This window comes from Dipodomys spectabilis, unplaced genomic scaffold, assembly GCF_019054845.1.
Source record: "Dipodomys spectabilis isolate Male_0828 unplaced genomic scaffold, ASM1905484v1 ptg000234l, whole genome shotgun sequence".
NCBI classification, from domain to species: Eukaryota; Metazoa; Chordata; class Mammalia; order Rodentia; family Heteromyidae; genus Dipodomys; species Dipodomys spectabilis.
In genome coordinates, this window is record NW_024870911.1 from 20,145,465 (window position 1) to 20,172,849 (window position 27,385).

Below are 27,385 nucleotides of genomic sequence, written 5' to 3' on the forward strand. Positions count from 1 at the left end.
TCTGGGAGGTTTAGGAAGCGGCTCCGGGTCGGTGGCCCCAGGACAGGGAAGAGCGGGCGCTATGGGGAGCAGGGCGCCTCGGTCCCCTCTCCACGCCGGGCAGCTGCGCTGGGGGAGCAGGCGCCGACCCCCGCTGCCCCCGCTGCTGCCTCTGCTGCTGTTGCTGCTGCTGCCGCCGCCCCTATCTAGGGTCGGGGGCTTCAACTTGGAGGCCGAGGCCCCTGCGGTGCTCTCCGGGCCCCCGGGCTCCTTCTTCGGCTTCTCGGTGGAGTTTTACCGGCCGGGCACAGACGGGTGAGTGGCGAGGGTTGGCGGCGGGATGGGTGTGTGTGCGTGTGTGTTGTGCGTGTGCGTGTTGGGAGACCGCCTGGAGAAGACTTAAGGAAGGAAAGGGGGGCGCGCGCCTGGGGTCTGGAAGGGACCAGGGCGGAGTTTGGAAGGACCAGAGCTGGAGTTTGGAGGGGGGGGGTGCCCATGCGAGAGTTGGGGGTCGAGAGGGGGGTGGCCCGGCGCGGCGGGGGCCTGCAGTCTCAGCCGATCGGTGGTAGACATGGGGGGGAGAGGACACGAAGCTAAAAGCTGCAGAAGTCTGGGCAGGAGTCTCAGGGCCAACCGAGAAGAAGAGGGCACGAATACAGAGCTGAGGGGGTCTCCGGCTGAGATCTGGAGAGGTCCCAGGTGGAAGGGATCTGAGGCGGGTCGGAGGGGCGCAGAGGGAGGTGTGGAGACCGGGAAGGGGTTTAGTGAGGAGGGTTCCACTGGGGAGCCTCAGGATCCAGGGAGCCCATTGTGCCGAGAGGAAACGGATCCGGGCTGGGTGGACTGTGCGTGTAGTTAAGAGAGAGGAGACAGACTGAAGGGGTAGGAAGGTTAAATGGGGGCCAGCCTCATCCTCCCCTCCCCCCTCGAGCCCAGCCGGGAAAAGACCTGGGAAGGAGGGGGAGGACGGCCCCCTCCTCTTTCTCCTCAGTCTCCTGCTCCGCCTTCCACCTCCAATACATTTGGACAAGGCGGGCGGAAGGGGAGGGGGGGGTCCAAAACTTTGTGGAGAACCCCAGGTCTTTGGGACTGGGGGCTCTGGGGTTGGGGTGGGGGTCGGGCTCAGCCGTGGGCGGGTACACGGATGTGTCGGGAGGGGTGTGTGTGTGTGCGCGCGCGGGCGAGAAGGGGGGTGGTGGGCGGTTTCCCTCTTCCTCTAACTCTGGGGAGGAAGAGAAAAGCTGATTTCCTGTAGCTTGTCGGCTGCCGCTGAACTGAGACCCAGCTCGTCACTTCTGGGGCTAGGGTCGGAAACTAAGGGGGAGATACAACCTCCGTGAACCCAAGAATGTCAGAATCAAGATCCCCCAGGACTCTGAAAGACTCAAAGGAAGATTCTGGGTCACCTAAACCCTGAATGTCTATAAAAGTGGGGTGCCCACAAACTTGGGGGAGAGTGGAGTTAGAATCGAAGCCACACTGGAACAAGGATGCTGGTTTAAAGGTGGGGGTGGGTGAGCAGAAAAGGTAACTTGCCCCTACTCTGGGGTGGGGGTGAAGGGCAGATGGCAGAGTCCTGAAAGGCTCAGTAGTAGTCTTTCTCCTTCACCCCTGGGCTTCCCACCACCAGCACCCCACTCCCACAGTCTTTGGGTTTGATGGGACCTCTGTCAGGAACAGGATTTTACACCTGATAACACTTACCTGATCTCTGATTTGGGAGCAGGGGAAAAGAGTTAATTTGTCTAATTTAGTTGTAGAGAGGAGGGGGCAGAGCTCTCCTTTGTCTGGGGGACTTAGAGAAAAGAAAAAAGAAAGATGGTTAGGCCCCAGCTGCTGGGTCTGTGCTTTTCAAGGTCCCCACCCAACCCCCACCCCACCCCCCTGGCCTCTTGCCCAAACCCCATTGCATCACCCTGGCCTGGAGCCTCTGCCAGGCCTGGCCTCCCCCAGGCCCCCTCAAACTTCTTACCACAACCCTAATGGAGTAGAGAAGAGGGGGTGGGGGGGGTCTCCTCCTCTTCCTAGCAGTTGTCAGTCTTTTAACCTTCCCCCCTCACCCCTCTACACACACACACACACACACTCCACACAACACTATCATTTCCCAATTTGGATACCCCCAAAACATCTGGACTTTCACACACTCTTGGTTCCCTAGGCGTCTGGCCCCTGGCTTGATCCCCTAAAGCCCGCTTCTAATACAGAACCCAGTGTTCTTATTCCCCTTCCCTCCCCTCTACTCATCTTCCTTCCCTCCCAAGAGAACCCAGGTGTCCTGCTCAAATTCCTCCCTCTCCGCTGGTCTTAGAGCAGAAGGCTGGAGGAGTGTCACTCCCAACATTCTTCTTCCCCCGGGACCTCCCTCCCAGCCCAGCTGTGCCTTTCATTCTTCCCTTAGAGTGAGATAGCACAACCTGAGAGGGAGGGCTTCTGGGTACCTGTCTCTCCTTCGTTTCTCCTGGAGAACACAAGGGAAGCACCACAGAGATTCCACGGCAGGATGGAGTGAAGCTTGAAGCCAAGTAATGCAAGATACAAGTCCTTACCACTTACCAGCCAAAGAACTGTGGCCTGAGACAGGTGCTAGTGGCTCACACCTGTAATCCTAGCTACTTAGGAGCCTGAGATCTGAGGATCTCAATTCAAAGCCAACCTGGGCAGGAGAGACCGTGAGACTCTTACCTCTGTGTTAACCACTAGAAAACCAGATGTGGCACTGTGGCTTAAAGTGGTAGAGATTTCAGTAAAAATGCTCAGGGCCAGTGCTCAGGCCCTGAGTTCAAGCCCTGTGACTGGCAAAAAAAAGAACTGGGACCTGGAAACAGTTACTGAAGCCTGGCTTTCCCATGAACACCTAAGGTACTCTAAAGACTGAATGAGATGATACTAATATATGTATATAAGGTACCTGTCTCCAGAGGCTGATTAGGACAAGAGAGACGTAAGAGTTTTTTTTTGTTTTTTGTTTTTTTTGTCGGTCGTGGGGCTTGAACTCTGGGCCTGGGCACTGTCCCTCAGCTCTTCAGCTCAAGGCGAGCGCTCTACCACTTGAGCTACAGCGCCACTTCCGGTTTTTTTCTGGTAGTTTATTGGAGATAGGAGTCTCACGGTCTCTCCTGCCCGGGCTGGCTTTGAACCTCGATCCTCAGATCTCAGCCTCCTGAGTAGCTAAGATTACAGGCGTGAGCCACCAGCGCCCGGCAAATGTAAGAGTTTTATGGAGTTGGTTGTGTACTGGTTTTAGCTATTTCCTCCCCAGCCACCACCTCATTCTTTGAGCCATTCCCCATTACTTATTGGATTTTTCATCCTGCCCATAATGGGGCTTGTGATCATGGTCCCTCACATTCCTTTAGCACTTTTCTGTGGATTTCTCCATAGTTACAAAACCCCTAGTGTTGAACTGTGCAAGCGTGGAAATTTTAGAGTAGAAGTTAGTTCAGGGACCATTCAAGTGAAACCCATCATTTTATAGGGAGAGAATTTAAGGCTTGAAGAGGGAAAGTGACTTGGCCCAGAACACTTGAAAGCTTGGAAGGTGGGCCAGTCTCATCGCTGGGGCTCCCTGAGCACTCAACAAACAACTGGAGGAAGGCAGCTTTTCCTTCCAAGCCAACCAGGCATCTCCCTTGTTCATGTTCTGGGAGTTCCAGAAGCAGAAACTACTGTGGGACCTGCAGGACTGGGCCCTGGTCCACTTGCTGCTATCCACCCCGACTTTGTGGGGCCAAAGGAGTCAAACAGTAACAGAGTATTGAACGGGAGACGTGGTTAATCAAAAGCCTGCCTGGCTGAGGGGAGAGGGGAGGATCAATTGGCTGCGAGTAGACCAGCGGGCTGGTCTAGAATCCAGGAATCCTGGCTTCCGACTTTTATTTGGGAAAAGATTTTGGGTGACCCTGGACGTGTTTTTAAATAGCTTCTTACAGAGTTGGTTTCCCACCTGTCAAATGAAGACAGTTTAGGACTCGTTTAGGGACGGCTGGAGGATAATGTGGGGCTAAGCTGGCATGTGGTCCTCACTGCCTGTGTCCTCTCAGAGGTATCTGTATCAGTAGTAAACCCAGTGGATTCTCTCTCTCTCTCTCTCTCTCTCTCTCTCTCTCTCTCTCTCCCTCTCTCCCTCTCTCTCCCTTTTTTATACTAGTCTTGGAATTTGAACTCGGGGCCTGGGTGCTGTCCCTGAGCTTGCTTTTAGTTTAGTTTTGTTTTCACAGCGAATGATCTACCACTTGAGCCATGGCTCCATTTTTAGCTTTTGGGTGGCTAATTGAAGATAGAGCCTCCCAAAGTTTCCTGCCTGGGCTGGCTGCAAACAGGAATCCTCAGCTATCAGCCTCCTGAATAGCTAGACTACAGAGGTAACCCATGGGCTCCCCAGCCTCTGCAGTTATCTCTTAGCTAGAGTAGTAGTCCATGTTGGCAGGGACTAATTCTAGAATTGCAGAGCTCTGAGACTTCGAAACAATAAGTTATGGCAACTATATCTTCCTTGGGTTCTATTTCAGAAGAGTTGGTCTGCCAAACCACATTTAGTATGGAGTAATTAATTACCTTCCCATTTTTGATGAACCAAAACTATCCAGTTGCCAGTTAGAGCTTCTGACCAGCAGGAGATAACCAGGTTCCCTACAGGAGTTGATTTCCTTCCAACCAAGTGACATTTTAATTAGCCCTGGCTGCCTTATCAGGTAAATACTTTAGGCTTTCTAAAATACAGAAAACAGCTCAAGAACTCCTCCATTGTTACCTTCTTGAACCCTTAGGAGGACTCAGGATTTAGGCGGCCAGAACTAGGAGAATAAATGCATAAATATCTCACGTGGCCTGAGGGCGGTGTGCCTATGTGTTGGATTGATTGGGACTACAGGCATGGGTGGGCGACTGAATACACAGAATAAGCCTTATGAAGTTGGGGTGGGGGTGGTGGAAGGGTCTGGATCTGTGCCCTGTGCCTGCATGGGGCTATCTTAAATCTTCTCCAGGAACAGGAATAGATATGCCCCACGTGTCTCTGTCCCTTGTGTTTGTGGCCTTCATAAACTTTGTGAGGCCTGTCTGTCACCTCCCAATCCTGCTAAACACATTTCTGCTCCAGGCCATCTCTGGGGTTCTGGGCTCAGCTCTCCGAAAGAGCCAAGGATGTTGAGAAATGACAAGTGCGAACAGGGCATGGGGTCTCACCTCCGTGCTCCAGGGGACTTGAAGAAAGAAAGGCTGGGACTGTGTCCTAATGACCTAGGGCTAGAGCCAGAACCAGGGTTCTCATCACCCGGTAGAGGTAGAAGGCCCTTTCTGCATTTTCAGAGCCCGCAGGCAGGTCTTGGATGCACCCCTCCTAGTCTCCCAGCCCTGGGGCAGCCACACCCCAAGGATTCTAGCCTCCCTGTGGAGCCAGTCTCCACTCAGTTTCAAGTCAGTTTGGAGTCTGTTTGGAGTGGCCCGCTCTTATCTCCTACTGGCTCCCACCCCCAACAGAATGAGTGAAAGGGGTGGGGCCCAGCGGGAGTGAGGACAAACGGAGAAGTGAGAGGTTGGAAACCCAAAGGAAGCCACGGGCTGTAAACATTTCCTGTCCCCAGGGAAACAGAAGCTAGTCCCTCCCCTCTCCACTCACCCCCTCCCTGAACTCCTGGAACTCTTTCTGCACCCTCCCTTCTTGCCTCTCAGCCTTCTCCATTTCCTACCTTTTGGCCCACACACCACACTTTAGTGCCCTTGGGGCTGTCCTCTCTGATTCCCATCCCCCTCCCCATCTCTCTAGATCCCAGGCCTCCCCATTCATGTACTTGGTCGTGTGTGTGTGTGTGTGTGTGTGTGTGTGTGTGTGTGTGTGTGTGTGTGTGTGTTGGTCATGGGGCTTGGGCACTATCCCTGAATTCTTTCGCTCAAGTTCTTTTGCCCTCTATGACTCTGAGCCACAGTTCTGGCTTTTTATTAGTGGCTAATCAGAGATAAAGAGTCTCATGGGCAAGAACTTTTCTGCCCAGGCTGGCTTTGAACCACGATCCTCACATCTCAGCCACCTGAGTTGCTAATATTACAGACGTGAGCCCACCAGCACCAGGCCTTACACCTAGTCCTCTTGGAAGACACTCTTAGCTGCTGTGCCAGCTACTAGCATCTCCCACTCTTTGTGCTTCTTTCCTAGGGAGCAAGAGAAAAGACTGAGGAAGTTTCTTTTGGGCCAGGAAAGGGGTAGTGGGGTGGGCAGGTTGCAAGCTGAAAGGGGACAGAAACTAATAGAGGTGGAAAAACCTAAGATCTGAGACCAAGAGAGAACCCGTAAACCTGAACCAAGAGAGTAAGCAGTCGTGAGGACAGCGAGGGACAAATTAAGAAGCAATGCCAGAGGCAGACACAAGGGAACAGAGGCCAAGGCTGGCAGGGACACTAGTCCAATGGCCAGGGCAAATTGCCCAGGCTGCCAGATGGAGTCCTCACAGGAGATCCTGAAGGAAAAAGCCAAAGCTTGAAGGCTGTGTGGAGGCCTTGGAAGCAAGGAACTCAAGGATAGTAGAGGCTACATTGAAGGCAGGAAGGCGGCCTCCGCTATGACTACCCAGGACATGGGATCCCATCAGAGGCAAACTTCTCTGGGGAGAACTAACTGATCCATTTGTTCAGGATGAAGAAGCAGAAGAGTAGAATTTGAATTGGGTCTTCTAGAGCTGGGATTGAAGGGGTTCAAAGCCTTATAACAAAACCAAGTAGGTGAGGTTCACTTCGGAGCCCCAAGGTGGGGCAGGCCCAAGGAAACAGTCTGTGTTCACTGTTTGCAGCTCCTTTCTGCACTACAGCTGCCTGATTTCCAAGACTCACATTTTCCTCCTACACGCCCCAAGGACTCAGCAGTAGGCCCTTGGATGCCTGGGTCTCAGCCCAGGGAAAAGGGTTTTGGCTTGTGAAGTAAGGGTATAGGGTAGGTACAAGAACCCAGAAGCTACAGAGGGGCAGTGTATCTAAATTGTCCAATCAGAGGCCACACACTGCATTTGAGTGTGAGTGTGAGAGAGTGTATGTGTTCTTTTATTTCTGGTTCTGGGGAATCTAGCCAGGGCCTTGCACATGTTGATTCTCTACCACTGAGCAATATTCCAAGCTGGGCTGTGCATCTAACCAAAACAGGTATCCACAGAGATGGTGAGAAATTGAGGCCAGAGCCCTCCAGCACTCCAGGAATTGGCTCTGCTTCCTTCTGTCTGTTCACAGGAGCTGTTGGAGAGGAGAGCGTGGCGGGAGGAGGAAAGGGGTTGGGTTAGTGACAGCAGCACATGCCTGACTCCAGCCTGTGCCTCTGGCATCTGCGGCATCTTTTGAGATATAAATACAACCCATGGGGCACCTACCCCCTACACACACACACACACACACACACACACACACACACACACACACACACAGAGTCCTGGCCTAGAGGCCTGACCAAGAGCTAGGAAGTCCTTCTCCCCCCCAGTAAGTAAGTTAACCTCTCTTCTCTCTTCCACAGGGTAAGCGTGCTGGTGGGGGCCCCCAAGTCTAACACCAGCCAGCCAGGAGTGCTGCAGGGGGGTGCTGTCTATGCCTGTCCCTGGGGCACCAGGCCTGCACAGTGCACCCCCATAGAATTTGACAGCAAAGGTAGGCTGGTGGGATTCAGGGAGGGCCTGAGGGTGGGTGTGACAGTAGTGGGGGGGAGGGTAGGCCCCAGAGCCACAGGTGTGGCTGCCCAAGCCCTCTAACACACGCATGCACATGCACACACACATGTACACACGCATGCGCACAGACACGCATGCACAACCGCCACGTTCTCTTCCAGCAGCAGTTCTCAGAGCCGTAGGTTCCTCATGGCACTCACTCTGAGGCCCAGCCCAAAGAGGGCGGGCGTGATTCAGAAACATGTGGCTCTCATTTCCACTGAATCACCCACAACGCAGGGAGGCCAGGGCTGTAACATAGACAAAAGCAGGGAGAGTCTCAGAGAAGACTCAGTTCCTTTAACAAGGCACTGACTAAGTGACTTCACCCCAGGCTCTGTGCCGCATCCTGCGCTTCAAGACTGAAAGCTGATTGGCTGCTGCCCTCTGGGAGCACAGTTCCCAGACAGAGAGTGACAGCTCACACTCTGAGCACTTGCTGTGCGCCTGAGCCCTGTTGTGAGCTCCTCACAGACATCAGCGCCTTTAATCCTTCCAACAGCTGGAGGAGATATTATTATTCCCCCTCTTACAAGTGAGGAAGCGAAGATTTAGTCACTTGTCTAAGGTCTCTTCATCGCTAATAAGTGATGAGACAGGAGATGGACTGGTGCAGTCTGTCTCCAGAGATAAGACTAGGGTGAGGAGACAGGAAGAGGAAGGCCTCAAAAGATGGAGGTTATGGAGATAAGAATCATCAAAACAGTAGTTCCTGCCTGTAATGCTAGCTACTCAGAAGGCTGAGATCTGAGGATCACGGTTCAAAGCCAGCCAAGGCAGGAAAGTCAGCAATACTCTTATCTCCAATTAACACCCCCAAGACTGAACGTGGAGCTGTGGCTCAAAGTGATAGAGCTCTAGCCTTGAGCAAAAATGCTCAGGGATAGCACCTAGGCCCTGAGTTCAAGTCCTACAACAGACCGAGAAACAGAGAGAGAGAGAGACAGAGAGAGGAAGGAGGAGAAGGATGAGGAGGGAGAGGAGGAAAAATAGAAGGAAATCAGTTGGAATTTTAAGAAGTAGGGAGAAGGGTAAAGGAGAGGGAGTTTGATTGGGATGCACTGTATCCCTTGTGTAATAATGTATACTAATGGGAAAAAAAAAACCTGAAATTTAAACAAAGAAGGAAAGAAGAGGAAAGGAGAAATGGTAGGGGGAAGGTTGAGTCATGGTTCAAGTGGTAGAACACCTGTTTAGCAAGCCCAAAGCTCAGTACTACCAAAAATGAAGGGCGGGAGGGAAAGCAAAGGAAGAAGAAAGGAAGGGTTTGGAGTCGCAGGCCCAGGTAAACAGAAATTGACCTCTTGGGAAGCAACCTCTGTTCCCCCATGCGCCTGCCTACTGCAAGCATTTTTGTCCCCTTGGGTGAGGCAGCAGAGGAAGCCAGGGAGAGACAATGTGCTTGTGTGCGTGTGTGTGTGTGTGTGTGTGTGTGTGTGTGTGTGTGTAATGAGTCCCAACTCCAAAGCAGACTGAAGATCCTCTCCTTGACTAAATCTCAAGGGTTCAGGACCTGGAAGTGCTGGACACCTCCAGGCTGCCCAATGTGACACCCCCACCACCCCCCTCCCTTCTTACCTCCCTAAGGCTCCCGGGTCCTGGAGTCCTCGCTGTCCAGCACGGAAGAAGAGGAGCCTTTGGAGTATAAGTCCTTGCAGTGGTTTGGAGCCACAGTTCGAGCCCATGGCTCCTCTATCTTGGTGAGGGTCCTAGAAGGATTTAGTGATTCAAGGGCTTGGGGATGGAGGCAGGCCTGCAGGGTTCGGTGGGGGGAATCAGGGTTCTTGTGGGAGGAAGCCTGAAGCCCCCTCCTCCTGGGCCTCCCAGGCATGTGCTCCACTGTACAGTTGGCGCACAGAGAAGGAGCCGCTGAGAGACCCCGTGGGCACCTGCTACCTCTCCACAGACAACTTCACCCGAGTCCTTGAGTACTCGCCTTGCCGCTCAGGTAAGTACCATGATGGGAGGGAGGGCTCTCATCCCTACCCTCCCTCCCCCCCCCACCTCTCCTCCCGCTCACCATCCTCTCCCACACAGATTTCAGCTGGGTGGCAGGGCAGGGTTACTGCCAAGGCGGCTTCAGTGCCGAGTTCACCAAGGTGAGAGGGCGAAGCGGGGAAGAGGGCAGGGGGCCTAGACACATGGGGTCCAGGATGAAATATGGAGGGACTCACCTTCTACCCCCACCCTGCAGACGGGCCGTGTGGTCCTGGGTGGACCGGGCAGCTACTTCTGGCAAGGTAAGTCCTTCTTCCATCCTTCTGGGAGTCCCTGACACCAACCTCCCATGTCCACCACTCCCGGCCTGAACTCACCAGTCCTTTCTGCTTCTGCCATCTTCATCCCCTCCCCGCCCCCCCAGTTCTCCTCGGCCTTCTGCCAGGCTCATCACCCTCCACATGCTTCCTTTCCCTGAGCAGTGCTTCTGAAACCCTCCCCAGCCAGTCCCCAGAGCCCCCCCACCCATCCCCTCTGCGCCCCCTCCCCAGGCCAGATCCTGTCCGCCACTCAGGAGCAGATCGCTGAGTCTTATTACCCCGAGTACCTCATCAACCTGGTTCAGGGGCAGCTGCAGACCCGCCAGGCCAGCTCCGTGTACGATGACAGCTACCTGGGTGAGTGGCACATGGGGCGTGGGAGGAGAGGCGGTGAGAGAATTCAAGGGTCCCAACTCACAACCTTGCTTGCATCTCGTACTGGGGCTTGAACCCGGGGCCTGGGCGCTAGCGAACTAGTAGCTTTTATCACTCAAGGCTGACACTCTACATAGCTCCGTTTCTGAGGGGTTTTTTTTGTGTGTGGCTGATTGGAAATAAGAGTTTCACAGACATTTCTGGTTGGGCTGACTTTGAACCTTGATCCTCAGATCTCCACTTTCTAGCAGCTAGGATTACAGGCGTGAGCCACCAGCACCTGGCCCTGTTGCCATACTTGTCCTGTGCAGAATGCGTATGAAGAGGATGGATGGGGGCAGGGCAGAGCAAGGCAAGAGAATCTCTGAGGCAGGAATGCCAATATCCACTCCCTCTGTCTCCCCAGGCTATGCCGTGGCTGTGGGTGAATTCAGTGGTGACGACGTAGAAGGTGAGTGTCCACATTTGGACCAGGGGAGGGAGGGGTAGAGATCCAGGACCTGGGGACCACAAGCAGCACTCAAACACTCCCGGCTTCTGCTGCCTTGCCTGGCTCAGCCTGATCTCATGACTGTGTCTCTTCCCCCTGCAGACTTCGTTGCTGGTGTACCCAAAGGGAACCTTACCTATGGCTACGTAAGATCCAGCCCAACCTCCCCTCCTGCCTCCCCTCTCTCCTTCTGGGCTACACGAAGAGCCATTTGTGGCTGGTGAGGGGGGCGCCTCACAATCTAGATGAGATACAGACTCTGGAGTCAGACCTGGGTTCAAGTTCTGGTGCTTTTGCTGGATACGTTACGGTTATTTCTTCCTACCCTGCCTCCTGCTTAACCTCTCTACGCTGTATTCTCCTCTATATAATGGGATAATAATAGTTCTGACCTCACCAGAGGGACTGGAAAGGGTGAAATAAGATAGTCCATCTGAAAGTACTTGGTGAATTGTTCGGCTGAGTACAACAGGCAGCTGTTATAATTAGGCTATGACAAGGGCGTGTACAGATAACAGGGCTGTACATGGCCCTTCAATGAACACTTATTAAGGCAAGGGAATAAATGAGATGAAGACATTTTCCCTTTATCTCGGGAAGTAAGGTAACCAAGTATGTGAGATAGCACTGCACCCCAGGCATCATCTGTCTATCTCTGAGTCCATGGGAGAGAGATGTTGTCATTTCACATTTGCACCTGAGACAAACTGGCCTGTTTGTTTAAGATCAGCCAGTAAACTGGGCGCCGGTGGCTCACACCCGTCATCCTAACTGCTCAGGAGGCTGAGAGCTGAGGATCACCGTTCGAAGCCAGCCCAGGCAGGAAAGTCTGTGAGGCTCTTATGTCCCATTAAACACCAAGAAGCTGGAAGTAGAGCTATGGCTCAAGTGGTTATCCTTAAGCAAAATAGCTTTTGGGCAATGCCCAGGCCCTGAGTTCATACCCTAGGACTGGCATAAAACAAAACAAAAAAGATTACCCAGTAAGATTTAAAGCCAGAGCTAGGTTACTTCAAAGTGAGCGTTCTGTGTACACTATGACAAGTTTTGAAAAGTGACCAAAGGGATGGCAGAACTGTTGGGGGGGGGAAATAAAGCTGGGGTCAGGGAAGGCTTTTCTCTGCGCAGAGATGAAGTGAGAGGGTGTCCTGGACAGGGACAGAATGGAGGAAAATCTCTCGGGCTGATTGGGATTGAGAAGAAGGACAGTAACATAGATGGGCAGAGTCTGGGAGGTGACTCCAGGGAATCATAGGAGTGTCAGGCCAGAGGTAACTATCCCAGATGCACTCAAAGGCAATTAGTCTTATTCATGGGCCAGCGCCTGGGGTAAGGGTAGGGGTGGGGTGCAGGCCAGACAGGGGAGCCCAAAGCAGTTCTGGGCAGTTCTTGGGGGACTTGCAGCAGAGTCAGTTACAGCAACTACTGTGGGAAGGAGCCAGGGTCCAAGGGCCTTAGAAGTCTACAGGGACAGGCAGCTCAAGGGAGAACATAGAGAAGACAGAAGTGTTTGTGGCTCAGAGGGGACTGGAGGATGAGGGATGACTTCGGTGTTTTTTGTTTTTTGAGTTTTTGTTTTGTTTTGTTTTGTTTTGCCAATCCTGGGGCTGGAACTCTGGGCTTGAGTGCTGTCCCTGCGCTCTTTAGCTCAAGGCTAGTGCTCTACCACTTGAGCCACAACACCACTTTCAGTTTTCTGAGTGGTTTACTGAAGATGAGAGTCTCACGGACTTTCCTGCCCAGGCTGGCTTTGAACTACAATCCTCAGAGCTCAGCCTCCTGAGTAGCTAGAATTACAGGTGTGAGCCACCAGCACCTGGCCCTGAGCTTCTTTTGCTCAAGGCTAGCACTCTGCCACTTGAGCCTCAGCACCAACTTCCAGCTTTTTCTGTTTATATGGTACTGAGGAATCAAACCCAGGGCTTTTTACATGCTAGGCAAGCACTCTATCACTAAGCCACCTTCCCAGCCATGACTTAGGTTTTGAGTTTAAGACTCCTGCGTGTGGCTGGGCCTTGGTGGTTCACTCCAGTAATCCTAGCACCTTGGGAGGCTCCTCAGAAGGATTGAGATTTGCAGCCAGCCTTGAGATACTTATCTCCAATTAATTAACCACAAAAAGCCAGAAGTAGGTGTGTGACTCAAGTGGTAGAATGCCAGCCTTAAGCAAAAAAAACACGAGTGCCCCAGTACTGGCATACACACAGACACACACACACACAGACACACACACACACACACACACACACATATATCTACCAGTGTGCATTCAGTCATAATTATTGAGTGGCTACTGGTTACTAAGCTCCATTTATGTTCCAAAGGACAAAACCAAGCTTCTACTCCAACTGATCTTCCATTCTGGTAGGGCAGAGATGGGACAAACAGACATTGTGAAATCTGTGTAGTAGATAAGTAATTTGGAAGAAAGTGGATAACCAGGCAGTTAGTGGAACCAGGAAAGAGGGGAATGGGAGGACGAAACTCAGGAGGGAGTTGGGAGTTTGTCTCTGAGGGAGGTATTCCTACTTCCAGGTGTCCCCCTTATCCTTCACCCTTGCAACACTTGGACCAATAGGCTTCTCTCCTCATCCCCAGGTCACCATCCTTAATGGCTCAGACATCCGATCACTCTACAACTTCTCAGGGGAACAGGTAAGGACCTCCACCACACACACACACACACAACACACACCCTAGCTTGGCTCTCTGCCAACTAAGTCCCAGCCCTGACGCGATGATGGCACACTTCCCAGCCTCCTTACAGCCTCTGAACTGCCTTATAGCTCCCTCTTGATCCTAACTGTTGACCCTGCCTTGTTCTGAGACAGTGCTGGTCCCTCTCCCTCCTTCCCCCCCCAGATGGCCTCCTACTTTGGCTATGCCGTGGCTGCCACTGACATCAACGGGGATGGGTGAGTAGTGGGAAAGGAGCCACCATGATGGCCTTTCCAGATCCAAGAGAGAAGAGGGAGCTTGGGACAAGATGCCAGCAGTGTTTCTCCAGAGCCTTTGGCTCTGGATTCTCACTCATGCTTGCCTTCCCCTTGCTTAGGGACAAAGAGATTGCTGGGAGCTAAATCGGAGCCCTTGGGTCTTCTGATCGGTGTGGGAGGGACCACAGGGAGCTAGGATGCCTGTGGAGAGTAACAAGACAGAATATGAGAATACCTGGGTCTGCCCTTCTCCCCCCCCTCCCCCCAGACTGGATGACCTGCTGGTGGGGGCACCCTTGCTCATGGAGCGCACGCCTGACGGGCGCCACCAGGAGGTGGGCAGGGTCTACATCTACCTGCAGCACCCAGCTGGCATTGAGCCTGCACCCACCCTCACCCTCACTGGTCACGATGAGTTTGGTCGATTTGGCAGCTCCTTGACCCCCCTGGGGGACCTGGACCAGGATGGCTATAATGGTAAGCAACATGAGCTCTGGAAGCTGAGGGTGATGGGGAAGGGTGGGGGTAGGGGGCAAATTAGGAGGGATTTGGGAGTGAGTTCTATCTGTTAAGATACACAGGCTCTCCTGCTTTTCCAAGAAGGATGTGAATGTTAAGCCTGGATGTTGGAGATTTGAAGAGATTAGAATACAGGAGTTCCAAGTCCTGGGGTCTAGTGGTAGAGATTTGGATCCCCACGCCTCCCCACCACCCACCCCAATTCCCAGCTTGCTGACCGATGTGTGTTGTATATCTTGCAGATGTAGCCATCGGGGCTCCCTTTGGTGGGGAGACCCAGCAAGGAGTAGTGTTCATATTTTCTGGGGGCCCAAGAGGGCTGGGCTCAAAGCCTTCCCAAGTTCTTCAGCCCCTGTGGGCAGCCAGCCACACCCCAGACTTCTTTGGCTTTGCCCTTCGAGGAGGTCGAGACTTGGATGGCAATGGATATCCTGGTGAGTTGGGCCCTAGGCCCTTTCCCTTTGGAATGCCCTGGTCTTACTCTGTAAAATATGTAAATAAATAAGCCTAGAGAACCAACTATAACCAGCCATTTAAAATTACTATTACTTTCCTTTGTGGAAACCAGTTTTATAGTACTGATTCTAAGGCTTTTATTTTTATTTTTTTCAGTACTGGGATTTTAACTCAGAGCCTCTCTCCTACTCATTCTTTCTAGGCAGATGCTCTACCACTTGAGCCACACCTTCAGTCATTACCATCATACACACACACACACACAACTACACTGTGTGTGTGTGTGTGTGTGTGTGTGTGTGTGTGTGTGTGTGTGTGTGTGTGTGTACATGCCAGTCCTGGGGCTTGAACTCCAGGCCTGGGCACTGTCCCTGAACTTTTTTTTTTTTTTTTTCCCAAGGCTAGCACTCTACCACATGAACCATAGCTCCACTTCAGAGTTTTGGTGATTAGTTGGAGGTTAGGGTCTCATAGACTTTTTGTGCCCATGCTCGCTTTGAGGATCCTCAGAATACCAGCCTCCTGAGTAGCCAGGATTTGCAAGCATAAGTCACTGGCACCCAGCTATTTTTATAGTTTCTTATTCAAAAGTAAAATTGTGTACATATGCACCTGTACATATGTGTCTGTTTTGGGTTAATTTTCACAGTATTTTAGAAGAACTAAAATTTTGAGCACTTAAAAAAAAAAAAAAAAAAAAAGGAAATAGAATTACTCATCCTAAGCTCCTGGGTGCAATTCTAGGACGTTGCCACCAGATGGTGTAGTCCCTTCACTTCAGCCTCCTTGAGCAATGAAACTCAAAGGTGGGTTGGGGAGGTTAGGAAGGGTACATTCTGATTTGGGCTTGCTGTAAGGGATGGTTTCTTGCCTTCTGCAGATCTGATTGTGGGGTCCTTTGGAGTGGACAAGGCTGTAGTATACAGGTATGAACTCAAAGCGGGTACTGAGACAGCCTGGGAGAAATGGGAGTTTCTCCTTAGAGCTAAGATTGGGAAAATGAATGTAGAAGAAACTGTCATTCTGGGTCTGCAACATCAGACTCCTGTGCCCAGCCTCTCAGAGTCCTAATTCTATTTATCCCACATCCATGTTTGCCAGGGGCCGCCCCATTGTGTCTGCCAGCGCTTCCCTCACCATTTTCCCTGCCATGTTCAATCCAGAAGAGCGCAGCTGCAGCTTGGAGGGGAACCCTGTATCCTGGTGAGCAGAGCCAGAAGACTTGTAGAGATCAGGGCCTGGGAGCAGGCAGAGGCCCGCCTATGTCTGCTTTTAGAGAGGGATGGATGGGGGTGTCCTAGATGGAGGTGTATCTGGGAAGAAGGTAAAAGACAGGGTACTGGTCCAACTGCATTTGTTGGTCTTTCCCCAGCATCAATCTCAGCTTCTGTCTCAATGCTTCTGGAAAACACATCCCCAACTCCATTGGTAAGGGAAACAACCTGGATCTCTCAGGCCTTGGGACAGCAGGGAGGGGTTGTGGATGGGGATACCTTCTCTCTCCTTGAATAGAGTAGGAAGGTGAGGCCAATTATCCTGCCTTCTATGTGTGTCCCTGACTACAGGCTTCACAGTAGAACTCCAACTGGACTGGCAGAAGCAAAAAGGGATACGGCGGGCACTGTTTATGGCCTCCAGACAGGCAACCTTAACCCAGACCTTGCTCATCCAGAATGGGGCTCGAGAGGACTGCAGAGAGATGAAGATCTACCTCAGGGTATGGCCCTGAGGACAGGGGTGGACTGGCCAGGGCAGGTGACCCACACAGAACTAAGACCCTTCCTGAAGGGAGTGCGATCGGAAGGCTCTCTGGTCATGTGAGGCCGAGGAAAGGAGGCTCTTCGGTCACGAGGACTGGGAGCCAGGCTGCCAGGGCTTCTGAAGAAATGAGGTTGTTAAGAATTGCAAAAAGGAGGGGCTGGGAAGGTGGCTCAGTGGTAGAGCGCTTGCCTTGCATGCCTGAGGCCCTGGGTTCGATTCCTCAGCACCACATAAGCAAAAAGAAAAAAGCCGGAAGTGGCGCTGTGGCTCATGTGGTAGAGCGCTAGCCTTGAGCTGAAGAGCTGAGGGACAGCGCCCAGGCCCAGAGTTCAGGCCCCACGACTGGACCCCCCCCCCCCAAAAAAAAAAAAATTGCAAAAAGGAGATGCAAAACTGAAAGAGAGGGGCTACCGAGTCCCCCCAGAGTCCCCTGGCCTTATGAAGTTTCTCCCCTGATTTCTAGAATGAGTCAGAATTCCGAGACAAGCTCTCCCCGATTCACATCGCCCTCAACTTCTCCTTGGACCCCCAAGCTCCCCTGGACAGCCATGGCCTCCAGCCAGTTCTGCATTACCAGAGTAAGAATCGGATAGAAGACAAGGTGAGGATGGGGTAGAAAGAGGAGCCCTGGGAGGACTGAGACCTGGACACCTGGGGGCAGGGCTGTGGAAAGGAAGGAGGGGCCTGTAGCCCAGGCATGGTGGAAACTCCCCTCTCAAGATTGCCCTGCTCCCCAGGCTCAGATTTTGCTGGACTGCGGAGAAGACAACATTTGTGTGCCTGACCTGCAGCTGCAGGTATATGGGTAAGTGGTGCTAGCCATGAGCTGGGAGCTTCAGGGTACCCCTGGCACCCAGATATTAGTCGGGACATACTAGTTGTGTGACCTTGGGAAGTCTCTGAAATTTCTCTGACTTCTGTGTCTTTCTACATTAGGAGTAAGGACATTTCTTTTCTTTGGGCTGGTGCCAAGGCTTGAACTCAGGGCCTGAGCATTGTCCCTGAGCTTCTTTGTGCTCAAGGCTAGCACTCTGCCACTTGAGCCACAGTGCCACTTCCAGCTCTTTCTGAGTAGTTTATTGGAGATAAGCATCTCATGGACTTTCCTGCCCAGGCTGGCTTTGAACCAAGATCCCCAAATCTCTGCTCCTGAATGGCTAGGATTATAGATGTGAGCCACCATCGCCTGGCCGCATTTCTTTCTCTGTCTTGATAGAAGGACCAAATACAATAGTCTGCATAAAGCAGCTAGGCTCGTGCCCAGCCAGAGTTGGAACTCAGTGCTGTCTCTTCTGTACTATTCATATTCCCCATTGTCCTCATTGGACCATTCGTTCCCCAGCATCCTTATCCTGTGTGTCCCCTCCAGGGAACAGAAACCTGTGTATCTGGGTGACAAGAACGCAGTGAACCTGACTTTCCACGCCCAGAACATGGGCGAGGGCGGTGCCTACGAGGCTGAGCTTCGGGTCACGGCCCCTCCAGAGGCTGAGTACTCAGGACTCATCAGACACCCAGGGGTGAGAGAGAGGGGACTCTCTCCAAAGTGGGGTTGAGGGGATATCTCTCCAGAGGGGACACCCAAGCCTGACCTTTGCCCACACACCTCCAGAACTTCTCCAGCCTCAGCTGTGACTACTCCGCCGTGAACCAGAGCCGTCTGCTGGTGTGCGACCTGGGCAACCCCATGAAGGCAGGGGCCAGCGTAAGTCTCGGGTGGAAGAGGAGGGGGCTGAAACTGAGCATTTGTGGCTCCTAGCTCCTCGAGAGGCTGAGATCTGAGGATCACTAGTCAAAGCCAGCCCAGGAGGCTGGGCATGTGGCTTAGTGGTAAGAGTGCTTGCCTAGCATGCATGAAGCCCTGGGTTTGATTCTTCAGCAGTAATGCAGAAACAGAAAAAGCCAGAAGTGGCACTGTGACTCAAATGGTAGAGTGCTAACCTTGAGCAAAAGAAGCTCAGGGACAGTGCCCAGGCCCTGAGTTCAAGCCCTAGGACTGGTAAAAAAAAAAAAAGCCAGCCCAGGCAGGAAAGTCTTTGAGACTCTTATCTCCACTACCAGAAAGCTACCGAAAATAAACCAGAACTAGAGCTGTGGCTCGAGTGGTAGAGCACTAGCTTTGTGTGAAAGAAGCTCAGGAACAGCTTCTAGGCCCTGAAGTCAAGCCCCAGCCCTAGGTCCAGCACAAAAAAAAGATGAGGAGGAGAAATCTGGAGGGAGAGAGGACCCCGGGACAGAGTCCCGTGAGTCCAGAGTTGGCTGCAGCATAGGAGAGAGGGCTGGAATTGAAGCAAGGCACATGCTCAGTCTAACAGCCCCTTTCTGACCTGTAGCTCTGGGGTGGCCTTCGGTTCACTGTCCCTCATCTCCGGGACACAAAGAAAACCATTCAGTTTGACTTCCAGATCCTCAGGTAGAGTGTGGGGAGGGCTGGGCTGGGGGCAGAAGGGAGGGCGGGGCAGGTGGGTGGGGCAGGTGGCCAACCCCGATAACAAGTGTGGAATTCTCCTGGGCTGAGCTCCGGATGCCACCTCAGTCTTCCTCCATCCCACAGTAAGAATCTCAACAATTCGCAAAGCAATATGGTCTCCTTCCTGCTCTCCGTGGAAGCTCAAGCCCAGGTCTCTCTTAATGGGTCAGTGCCCAGTAGAATGGGGGGGGGGCCTCTTTCTAGGATAGGGGGTCTCTTCTGCCCCTCTCTCAACCACTCTCCTCCTCAGTGTCTCCAAGCCTGAGGCGGTGCTCTTCCCGGTCACCGACTGGCATCCTCGAGACCAGCCTCAGAAGGAAGAGGATGTGGGCCCTGCTGTCCACCACGTCTATGAGGTGAGACTGGCTGAGTGGTAGCCAAGGAAGCGGAAGCAGAGGGGAGGGGCCGGAATGAGTGACAGAAAGAGAAGGAGGAGCTAGTGGGAATGAGTGACAGAAAGAAAAGGAGGAGCTAATGGGATCAGAGGGAGGATGGAGAAGAGGAGAGAGAGCTGGGTGAGTGACAGGAAGGAAAGGTCCAAGAGAGACAGCGCGATGAGGGACAGGCCAGCTGAGTGGGCTGGAAAGAGGGGAAGCCATGCAGCCAGGGTATGGTGGGGTGTGGTGCCCAGAATCTCAGTGGACCAGCTCTCCACGTTCTTCTCCTCAGCTCATCAACCTGGGCCCCAGCTCCATCAGCCAGGGTGTGCTGGAGCTCAGCTGTCCCCATGCTCTGGAAGGCCAGCAGCTCCTCTATGTTACCAGGGTGACCGGACTCAGCAACTGTACAGCCAGCCACCTCATCAACCCACAGGGCCTGGAGGTGAGGGCTTTGATTTGCTCAGAGGACCAGACTGAGGGCCTGGGAGAAGTGGGTGAGAGGGGAAGAGTCAGAAGGTTCAGAGGTTTCAGAAGCCTGGGAGGGAAAAGCAACTTTGTCCATTGCATTTCTTTCTGCCTGAAGCAACCTTCCCTATTTCCTGGTGTTCATCCAGGGCTTTGATCTGAGCCACTTCCTCCTGGAAGCTTTTTCCAGATCTGTCCTTCGGGGCTCGTGCCTTTGTTTTGGAGTTACACAAAAGCAGTATTTGGTGTAATGAATGTTGGGACACCGTTAGACATAGGAAAAGAAACCCACACCAAACAAAACCAATCAAATCCCCCACTCCTGGAGTTTTTGTTCTAGTGGAGGCTGATAGACAACAAAAACTAAAAAGAGAAAAATTACAGGTATTGAAAAGTTATGAAAACACAGAACTGATACGCTGTTGGGAAGACTGGAGACCTTCAGTTATGTCATCAGGAAAATCCTCATGAAGAAACAGTAGTTAAACTGAGGCCTGGGGCTAGAGTCATGGCTCAAGTGGTAAAGTGCCTGCCTGCTAAGTATCTAGCCCTGAGATCAAATTCCATTGTGGGGAGGGGGGCGGGGTGTAGAGAGTTTTGGTCCTGCTAGCTCATACTTATAATTCTAGTTACCCAGGAGGCTGAGATCTAAAGGTCAAGGTTTGAAGCCTACAGGAGCAGGCAAACCCAAGAAACTTAATTTCCAATTAGCCAGGAAAAAAAAGCCAGAAGTGAGATGTGGCTCAAGTAGTAGAAGAACAGCTATGAGTGGAAAAACGGAGCCAGAGTTCCAGACCCTGGGCTCACACCCAAGAACTGACACCAGAGCTGGATGACAATGTCTCATATCTATAATCCTACCTACTCAGGAGGCTGAGATCTGAGGATCATGGTTTGAAGCTAACCTGGGCAAAAAAAAGATAGTGAGACTCTTACCTCCAATCAACTACTCAAAAAGCCAGAAGTGGTGCCGGGTGCTGGTGGCTCACACCTGTAATCCTAGCTACTCAGGAGGCTGAGATCTGAGGATCGTGGTTCAAAGCCAGCTCTGGCAGGAGAGACCGTGAGACTCCTATCTCCAATAAACCACCAGAAAACCGGAAGTGGCGCTGTAGCTCAAGTGGTAGAGCGCTCGCCTTGAGCTGAAGAGCTGAGGGACAGCGCCCAGGCCCAGAGTTCAAGCCCCACGGCCGACCAAAAAAAAAAAAAGCCAGAAGTGGTGCTGTGGCTCAAGTGACAGAGCGCTAGCCTTGTGCACAAAAGTCCAGGGACAGCAACCAGGTCCTGAATTCAAGCCCCACAACTGGCACCAAATACGCGCGCGCGCACACACACACATGCACGGGCACACACACACACACACACACACACACACACACACACACAAATCTCCAGGTGCTAGTGACTCATACTTGTAATCCTAGCTACTCAAGAGGCTGAGATCTGAGGATTGTTGTTCGAAGCCAGCCCAGGCAGGAAAAGTCCATGAAATTCTTTATCTCCAATGAACCACCAGAAAACTGGAAGTTGTACTCAAAGTGGTAGAGCACTAGCCTTAAGGGCAAAAGCTCAATGGACAAGCTGGGACGGTGGCTCATGCCTAGCTACTCAGGAGGCTGAGATCTGAGGATCATGGTTCCAAGCCAGCCTGGGCAGGAAAATCTGTGAGACTCTTATCTCCAATAAACCACTAGAAAACCGGAAGCGGTGCTGTGGCTGTAGTAGTAGAGCGCTCACCTTGAGCTGAAGAGCGCAGAGACAGCACCCAGGCCCAGAGTTCAAGCCCCATGACTGACCAAAAAAAAAAAAAAAAAAGCTCAGTGGATAGTGCCCAGGCCCTAAGTTCTAGCCCCAAGATCAAAAAAAGAAAAAGGAAGGAAGGAAGACAGGCAGGCAGGAAGGAAAATCCTGAGGCCTAAAAGACAAGGATGAAGCTACCCATAAGCTACAGAAGAACATTCATACAAAGAGAACAGCCAAAAAAAAAACAAAAAAAACAGAACAGCCAAGGCAAAGAAAAAGGCTCATGTCTTCATGACAACCTGAGTTCCATCTGTTTTCAGATTTCAGTGCTGAGCTCCCTTGGTGCCTTACACATGGGAAGTGGTCAGTGGAGTGGACTGACAAAGGCAGATAAATAGCTGGATGCTTGCAGCTCACACCTGTAATCCTAACCGCTCTGAAGATTGTTCAGAGCCAGCCATTTTCACAGGCAGGCAAGTCCATGAGAATCATCTCCACTTAACTCTCAAAAAAGCTGGAAATAGAGCCATTGGTACAAGTGGTAGAACACCAGCCTGGAGCAAAACAAAACTAAGGGTCAGTGCCCAGACCCTGAGTTCAAGCCCCCAGTACCTACACACTCCCCCTCCCCCCCTGCACACGCGTGTGCACACACACACACACACACAGAGGAAGAGGTTAAACAGCTGTGGGCTATTTTCGATGCTGTAATGAGTTGGGAAAGGTATCCAAGGGTCTTGTCCTCTTCCAGCTGGACCCTGAGGGCCCCTCACACCTGCAGAAACGAGAAGCCCCAAGCCGCAGCACCGCCACCTCGGGGGCAAAGGTCCTGGTAAGTCATTCTGAGAATTGGGTCAGGACCTACGCGTGGAGTACCTACTTGGGCTCTCAGAACTATTCCCCCCCCCCCCCCCAAAAAGGGGCAGAATTCCAAGTTCAAGCCTTTTCTTTCCAGAAATGCCCAGAAGCTGAGTGTTTAAGGCTACGCTGTGAACTTGGGCCATTACACCGACAAGAAAGCCGAACTCTGCAGCTGCATTTCCGAATCTGGGCCAAGACCATTCTGCAGGTGAGGGAGTCGCCCTGACCCTGACTGGGACCCCTGGGCCTGCCCAGACCAGACCAGCCTTTTCTCTACTGTCCTAAGCAGCTCTCCTTTGGCCAATGGACAAGACACTACAATTCCCTTGTCCCCTGATCTAGATCAGAAAGTCTGTCCTTAGCGCCACCTCGTGGCCATAGTAGGAGTAGCCTCTTCCTCTTCTGGCCAATTCAGAGAATGGAGAGACAGAAGAGAGACCAAGGAAGCAGATGCAGGAATAGTAAAGAGCCATTTAATCAAGCATACATTATGGTCCAAGCTTGGATCTGGGTGTTGACCCATATAAATGATTCAAAAAGAAATTTTATTTTATTGAACATGTTATCTGATTATACATTATTTAGTTTCAATTATACATTATTTAGTTTCAATTTCTCAGTTTTACATATATGATATAAGAAACAGTTCAGCTGGGCACTGGTGGCTCACACCTGTAATCCTAGCTACTCAGGAGGCTGAGGTCTAAGGATCACAGTTCAAAGCCAGCTCAGGCAGGAAAGTCCTTGAAACTATTATTTCCAATTAATCAAATCACAACTCCTTCCACTCCCTTGTCTCCCCCCTCCGTGAAAAAAAGCCAAAAATAGAGCTATGGCTCAAGTAGTAGAGCACCAGCCTTGAGCAAAAAAAGTTCAAGGACAGAGCCCAGGTTCTAAATTCAAGACCCAGGTGGCACAAAATAAAGACAAAAGAAATATCAAGAGAGAGTGAGTCCAATATAAGGAAAGATCACAGCCTGAGCCCTAGACCATGGGGAAGCTCTTTGTCTTCTAGATCCCAAAAAAGGCTGCCCTGACCCCTGACCCCTCTTTCCCACCCACAGCGGGAACACCAGCCACTTAGCCTTCAGTGCGAGGCTGTGTACGAAGCCATGAAAATGCCCTACCGGATCCTGCCTCAGCAGCTGCCTCAAAAGAGACTTCAGGTGAGGCCAGAGAACCAGAGGTCTAGTTCACAGAAGCCAGGCTCAGAGCCCTGGAACTAGGACTGGGGAATGACCATGTAAGGAATGACCTTGTCATCTACTGTGTGAGTGGCCAAGCTAGTGAGTTATAGAAACACCTGTCTTACGGGATCAGGGATGGCTTCCTGGAAGATGTGATGTGTAGGCTGAGGCCTGAGGGAACTAACCAGGCTAGCCACCCATGAAAGGAAGATACTGAGGAAAGGAAATAACAGGAAGGCCCCAAAGTGAGAGACAATATTGTTACACACTCAAAGTGCTGATGCCTTCAAGTAACGGAGGCCAAGTATGAGCGAGGAAAATCTGTGGGTTCTCAGCGACTTCACTGGGCTTGCTCCCCCCAGGTGGCCACGGCCGTGCAGTGGAGCAAAGCAGAGGGCAGCAATGGCGTCCCGCTGTGGATCATCATCCTAGCCATCCTTTTTGGACTTCTGCTTCTTGGTCTGCTCATCTACATTCTTTATAAGGTTAGCCACATCCTGCCCTACACTTGGCCCCCCTGCCTGCAGGTTTTGCCCTCAACCCAGCGTAATCCCAAGTATCTACCTCCAGCTGTTTTCTGGGAGCATGTTTTCACCTCCATCCTGCCTACCTGAGTCCAGGCCTGACCCTTCCCGAGGACCCTTTCTTCCAGCTACAGCTCCTAGCTTAGAAAGAGTCTTCTTGTCCATTTGGCAAAACCACTGTAGCCCACAGATGGCAAATACAAGGCTATTTCTCCTGTCACTTCCTCTAAAAGTCCATGGCAGCCATCTCTAGTCAATCATCTCCTAAGAGTGGTATGGAATCTTTAAGAAGCAGCCACTGTTAGGCAGACAGACTCCATATTTGAGTTGAAGGTTTGACTCTATGGGACTTCTTTGCCCTTCCTAGCTTAACTGGGGGACTGTGTGTGTGTGTGTGTGTGTGTGTGTGTGTGTGTGTGTGTGTGTGTGTATGCGCGCGCACGTGTGCGTGCGTACGCCTGTCCTGGTGTTTAAACTCAGTCTGGACTTTGTCCTTGAGCTTTTTCATTTTTCATTCAGGGCTGGCCCTCTACTCTTGAGCTACACCTCCACTTCCAGCTTTTTGGTGGTTAATTGGGGATAGGAGTCTCATAGGCTTTCCTGCCTGGGCAGGTTTCAAACTCTGTCCTCAGATCTCAGCCTCTTGACTAGCTAGGGTTATAGGCACAAGCCACCAGGGCCCCAGCTAACTGGGATCATTTTTTAAGATACTGATTCAAGGATAAAAGGTCCCTAAATCACCTTTGATTATCACTCTCCTGTACCCACTGGACATCGTGGGGAAGTCTCATAGTCTGAATTCTGATTAGGAAGACCGAGGAATCCTAATGTTCTCTTGGAATCAGAGTCGTGCTGGTACTTAACTGCTCCCTTCTTTCCGTTTTATCAGCTTGGCTTCTTCAAGCGTTCCCTCCCATACGGCACAGCCATGGAAAAAGCTCAGCTCAAGCCTCCAGCCACCTCTGATGCCTGAGTCCTCCTGATCCCAGACTCCCAATCCTGAAGAGCCAGTCCCCTGCTCTCCATCTGTTCGCAGAGAGGGGATTGGGCACTTCCTGAAGGTGCTGAGGGCCAGGGAGAACTTCCTCTCCCTGGCCTAGAGACATACTTGAAGGGCCAGAGCCAGGGGCCAGGAGAGAAACTGGGGCTGACCCTCCCCCTGTGCACTGTGAAGGACCCTCGTTTACACATGCTCTCCCACAGATGGGGGAACTCAGATCCAGGGACAGAAGCCCCAGCCTTTCTGCAGCCTTTGCATTTCAGAGTTTCCTGAAAACAACTTGGAATCATAGCTAGGGAATCTATTTGTGGTTCTTCGGGCCAGCCGTGCCACCAGGACTTCCTGTCCAGCTCCAGCCTGCAAAGATGGGTCATCACTCCTCACCAGAGATCCAAAGGAAGCCCCCCCCCGCTCTCCAACTAAGAATCTGGGACTTGAGGAGTGAGACCTGGCCTGGCAGCTCCAACAGCCCCCACCCTGGGGGACTAACAAGGAACACTAACCGTGGATGGACCGCCTCAGGACAGATCCCAAATGAAGGTCAAGGGTCAATGCTGGCCCAGACCCAGCTCTAGAGGAGTCAGAACTCACATGGAGCTGGATCCAGTCTGGGACCTGGAGTTGATCTAAAGCCCAGCCTCAGATGTTGATAACCTAATCTGGGCAGATCCAGGACTGTATTTGGGTCTGCTCCAGACCTGGGCCTAGAGGCCCTATTTATCCCTGACTTAAGAATAGTCAGGAATTGCCTAGGACCCTGAAGAGGCCATGATGGCAACAGATCTGGAACCTCAGCCTGGCCAGACTCAGGCCCCCTCAGTCTCTGGAGAAAGGGGAGCCTCAGGCCTGCAAGACTTAGATTCTGTCCACCAGCTGCACTGATGCTGCCCCTCCCCCACTCCTTGCCCAACCCTCCCTTCCCCTCCCCTGGGCTCCAGACACCCTGGACTTATTTAAACTCTGTTGCAAGTGCAATAAACCTGACCCAATGTCCCTACTGACCAGAGAACCTGTATCATCCCACCCCACTCCTTCCAAACTCATCCTGAAACCAGATGGCTGGCTTTTCTCTATGGGGAGCCAGGAGAATGACTCCCCAGGAACCTCTGTTAAATGACTAAGAATGGAAAAGGAGAGGGAAGGGCTCACCTTTTTCCTTCATCAGCCCCCCACCAGATCTGGTCCTTGACACCCCTAGGGAAGAAAGGTTTAAGGATAATGGAAGCATACAAAGTTGAAGGTGAGGGAAGATGGTGCAGCGATTCACCTGGCCTTCTCTTAAGCCAAACTAATAATAAAGGGAGAAAAAGCCATGGAACTAAAATGGAAGAAATCTAGTTAGGTTTTCATAATGTCATCATTGCCATTGTACATGGTGCAAGGGGAGGTGTTGGATAGTTTGTTTTGTTTTTTGTTTGTTTGTTTGTTTTTGGCTGGTCGTGGGGCTTGAACTCGGCTTGGGTGCTGTCCCTGCGCTCTTCAGCTCAAGGGGAGCGCTCTACTGCTTGAGCTACAGCACCATTTCCAGCTTCCTAGTGGTTTATTGGAGATAAGAGTCTCACCGACTTTCCTGCCCGGGCTGGCTTTGAACCGTGATCCTCAGATCTCAGCCTCCTGAGTAGCTAGGATTACAGGCATGAGCCACCGGCGCCCAGCTGGATAGTGTATATATATATATATATATATATATTTGATTCCATTTGATTTCTCTCAATGCCATGAATTAGGTACTCTTGACTATCTTCACAAGGAGAAACTGAGGCCCAGAGATTGTATAATATGCCTGCCCAAGGTCACACTGTGTGCCAGAGCAAAGTCAAATTCAGCCTTATCTGACAATGATAGATCTGGTTCTTAATCAACATGGGCTTTGGATCAGCCACAGGCCCCAGATCTTGGAAAATAAAGCCATTCATCATGAGAGAGGCCCCCACAGTCCTCTTTTCTACTCAAGGCCTATCCAGAGAGGCAGAAAGGAAGAACGTGTACATGTCAGGCTATATGGAAATTTCACCACCAGAGGGCAGGATAGCCACAAATTATGGACATTTAGAGAAAGAGGGTATGAAGCCCACCTCTATCTTCCCCCATCAGCAGGGCTATTCTTGTGGACTCAGGCTCCTGCCAAGAAGTGGCTACATCATGTCAAACTATTCCTCCAGCTAGACCATCTGGACCACACTCCAGTCTGGAATTTTGGATTCTATACCTCCAGAATGACTTTCTAGAAGCCATAAAGGAAGAGGGACTAAGCAGAGAACAGTATTAATGAAACCATTTCCAAGGATGGTAGTCACGT

The 27,385-nt window shown here is 51.8% G+C and overlaps 1 protein-coding gene across 1 annotated transcript; it reads left to right on the forward strand.

Annotated features, from left to right (window-relative positions):
* On the forward strand, window positions 1-26,462 carry Itga5 (integrin subunit alpha 5). The gene is made up of 30 exons (XM_042699076.1): window positions 1-294; window positions 7,472-7,602; window positions 9,249-9,361; window positions 9,489-9,609; window positions 9,699-9,760; window positions 9,856-9,901; window positions 10,151-10,276; window positions 10,701-10,745; window positions 10,887-10,930; window positions 13,383-13,439; window positions 13,647-13,699; window positions 13,989-14,197; window positions 14,482-14,673; window positions 15,576-15,621; window positions 15,797-15,898; window positions 16,068-16,123; window positions 16,261-16,412; window positions 16,920-17,057; window positions 17,194-17,261; window positions 17,826-17,976; window positions 18,069-18,161; window positions 18,790-18,869; window positions 19,011-19,091; window positions 19,177-19,282; window positions 19,596-19,748; window positions 22,266-22,346; window positions 22,470-22,583; window positions 23,440-23,541; window positions 23,925-24,047; window positions 24,976-26,462. The coding sequence occupies exons 1-30, from the start codon at window positions 62-64 to the stop codon at window positions 25,057-25,059; spliced, it is 3,162 nt and encodes a 1,053-aa protein (XP_042555010.1). The 5' UTR covers window positions 1-61; the 3' UTR covers window positions 25,060-26,462.
* The last annotated feature ends 923 nt before the right edge of the window (window positions 26,463-27,385 follow it).

Bases quoted from the DNA above. Each gene is read 5' to 3' on its own strand.
- Itga5 (XM_042699076.1), top strand. From the start codon at position 62: ATGGGGAGCAGGGCGCCTCGGTCCCCTCTCCACGCCGGGCAGCTGCGC. The intron at 14,674-15,575 runs GTGAGTTGGGCC...TGCCTTCTGCAG, and splicing joins GGATGGCAATGGATATCCTG to ATCTGATTGTGGGGTCCTTT. The intron at 24,048-24,975 runs GTTAGCCACATC...CCGTTTTATCAG, and splicing joins TCATCTACATTCTTTATAAG to CTTGGCTTCTTCAAGCGTTC.